Source organism: Micromesistius poutassou (genome assembly GCF_964030765.1).
Source record: "Micromesistius poutassou genome assembly, chromosome: 8".
Classification (NCBI taxonomy): domain Eukaryota; kingdom Metazoa; phylum Chordata; class Actinopteri; order Gadiformes; family Gadidae; genus Micromesistius; species Micromesistius poutassou.
The window spans coordinates 13,799,119-13,802,333 of NC_140278.1; the positions used below are offsets into that span (position 1 = coordinate 13,799,119).

Here is a 3,215-nt window from a genome sequence, read left to right on the forward strand (position 1 = left end):
TAGGTTAATGTAATGTAATGCAAAAAGGATCATTAACATGTTATCGGGGTTTTTTTTTTAGAGCAACCTCAATGAGCATATTGTCCTGTCCTGATGGATGGATGTATAGCCCTGCAATCAGAATATGACATGTGACGGAAACAAACCGTTATGCACTGCACCAGACAGGGCACACATTCGCTTCGTTGTGTTATCAGTGAGTTTATTAAACCCACACATCCAACCGATAGCATCCGTCCGTCTTCATAGACAAGAAACATAGATGTAAGCCCAGAGAGACGAAAAGGTATAATGTATGTTAGATGAAGGTTCTTAGAAGTCGTTAGCATGTTACTACAACCTTTTATTTAAAAAACAATCAACTAAATATATCTTGCTCATATGTAGCCTATGCGTGTCATACATTCTGATGAGAATGGGATGCTTGGACATAGGTCAGTTATTGGTCCAGGTCAAAACCAAAAAATACCATGCTATTCGCTGATTGGCTCAAATATCTTGCTGTCAAAAAGCTCGGCGTATCCTCGGCTCCTCCTCGGTCTTCCAAGAGCGGATCGCTGCTCCTTCACTGAAACAATTGTCCTTTCAACATTTACTCATACAAACAATGCCATTTATATTTCGAGCGCATTTGGGTTATAATACAAAGGCGCTATTGAAGGCTTTGGATTGATTTGATTTTCTGAAAGGTAAGACGTTATTTTATCAGCATGCTTTTTTCACCGGCATCGACAGCGCATGAAACGCGCTCTGAACACATCTGACAGTCGGCTCTGTGCATAGCGATGAGGGACTACCTTGTCAAATATACGGGTTATTATTCGTGTAATGCACTGTGCGACCGTCATAATTTCAATTCACAATACCATTCGCTTCCCGTTCAACGGACATTGGGCCTAAATACGATATTTAATATAGTATGTAATAGCCTGCGAAAATATGAAACATATTGCTAGTATTATGTAAGTGCTTTCGATTTCAATATCATTTGACTTGTATAGAAACATCCTCCCTGGCTATGGGCGAGCATGTCCGTCGCTAAATATTTGAAAGGCATGCGGGCCGGAGGAGGAAGCGAAGGGTGTGGACATGTTGGATGGGTTCTGTTACGCAATCTCTGCCCATGCATCGGTCCACGCCTATCCTCGTTTGGTCACCGCGGGTTCTTCAGGAAACATCCTGTATGCTGCTTTCCCTGTCGTCTACTGGGCTTCTCGGAGCTCCAGGCCTGCGATATGCTTCGCGAAAGATGCAGAGGGCAGGGGACTCCATTCGTCCACATTTCTTTTCTCCAGTTAGCCACTGTGTTTTTGCGCTAGGCCTACGACATTCTAGATATGTTGGGGATTATTATTTAAATGTTTGTAGGCCTATGTAGTAAATGTTTGTATGACATTTACGATATTATATATATATTATGTTCAAACGAAAACAATTTACATAATTTCAGCGGTACCTTTTCATTAAATGCGAAGTATAAACACTAGGCCATCTAAGTATTTAATATAAAATAAAAAAAGGTGATGAAGACCACAAGAAGAGCCACAAATCAACTTGGCTTCCCTTGACAGTGAGATGGAAGATTATAATAAAACCAGTAATATTATGGTGGGGGGGACATGTTCTCACTTTTTCTATACACATTGGAATAAACAAATATATGAGTGACTTGAACATGAAGACCATAAAAAAAACCACACACACACAGACACACACACACACACACCCAGAGACCCAGGCTGACAAGCAGGTCAAGGCCCCCTGCAGACAGATCGACTATCTCGCCTGTCATCACTTCATCATCGCCTCACGCCTCTCTCTCTCCCCCGGCCCCAGATTGACATGGCGACGGTGGTGATGGAGCAGATCGGTCGCCTGTTCATCAACGCCCAGCAGTTGAGGCAGATCCCCCAGCTGCTGGAGTCTGCCTTCCCCACCCTGCCGTGCACCGTCAAGGCCTCCGACGTGCCATGGGTGTTCAGGGAGCCCCACATCCTCCACGGCTACCGGCAGCCCGACCAGGGTTGGCGCTACTACTTCCTCACACTGTTCCAGAGGCACAATGAGGCCCTCAACGTGTGGACCCACCTGCTGGCTGCCCTCATCATCCTGGTCAAGTGGCAGGAGCTGTCGGAGACGGTGGACTTCCTGCGCGACGCCCACGCTCAGCCCCTCTTCATCGTCCTGCTGGCCGCCTTCACCTACCTCACCTGCAGCGCACTCGCCCACCTGCTCTCCGCCAAGTCCGAGCTCTCCCACTACACCTTCTACTTCCTGGACTACGTGGGCGTGGCCGTGTACCAGTATGGCAGCGCCCTGGCCCACTTCTACTACGCCATCGAGAGGGACTGGCACAGCAGGGTGCACGGCTTCTTCCTCCCCGCCGCCGCCTTCTTCGCCTGGCTCTCCTGCCTGGGCTGCTGCTACGGGAAGTACTCGAGCCCCGGCATGCCCAAGTTCGCCCACAAGCTCTTCCAGGTGGTGCCCTCGGGCCTAGCCTACTGCTTGGACATCAGCCCCGTGCTCCACCGCATCTACAGCTGCTACCAGACGGGCTGCAGCGACCCGGCCGTGGCGTACCACCGCTACCAGGTGGTGTTCTTCCTGGTCAGCGCCTACTTCTTCTCCTACCCGCACCCGGAGAGGTGGTTCCCGGGCAAGTGCGACTTCTTCGGCCAGGGCCACCAGATCTTCCACGTGTTCCTGGTGCTGTGCACGCTGGTGCAGATCGAGGCGCTGCGCATAGACTTCATCGCGCGTCGACCCCTCTACGAGAGTCTCCACGGCGACCTGGCGCACGATGCGGTGGCGCTCTTCATCTTCACGGCCTGCTGCAGCGCACTCACTGCCTTCATCGTGCGGAAGCGCGTGCGTTCGTGCCTCCACGAGAAGGGAGAGTAGTGGAGGAAACATCTTATATATATACATAGAAAAGATATATTTTACAGCTGAGAGACTTTGGGGTGAAGGCATATATGTCCACATTGTGTAACTGTGTTTGGTTTTTGGAGGTGACCCCTACTTCTGTTTATATGTGGCTTGCCAGAAGACAGTGACAGTGAAAAAAGGTATAACCTGTGTCCTTGTGACCTACTTTACAGTGGGAATAGTCTTTAGAAGTACAGCCTTTAAACACTTCAACAAATGACATGTCTTTGCACTTCAATAATTGGAATAATACTGGTTTTGAATAAAAACAAAAATTTATGATACAA

General features: G+C 48.6%; 1 protein-coding gene across 1 annotated transcript; it reads left to right on the plus strand.

Moving 5' to 3' along the window:
• Positions 1-558: 558 nt before the first annotated feature.
• On the plus strand, positions 559-2,901 carry paqr7b (progestin and adipoQ receptor family member VII, b; the record flags this gene model as incomplete). Its single annotated transcript, XM_084472150.1, has 2 exons — positions 559-689; positions 1,837-2,901. The coding sequence occupies exon 2, from the start codon at positions 1,843-1,845 to the stop codon at positions 2,899-2,901; it is 1,059 nt and encodes a 352-aa protein (XP_084328276.1). The 5' UTR covers positions 559-689; positions 1,837-1,842.
• Between the last annotated feature and the right edge of the window lie 314 nt (positions 2,902-3,215).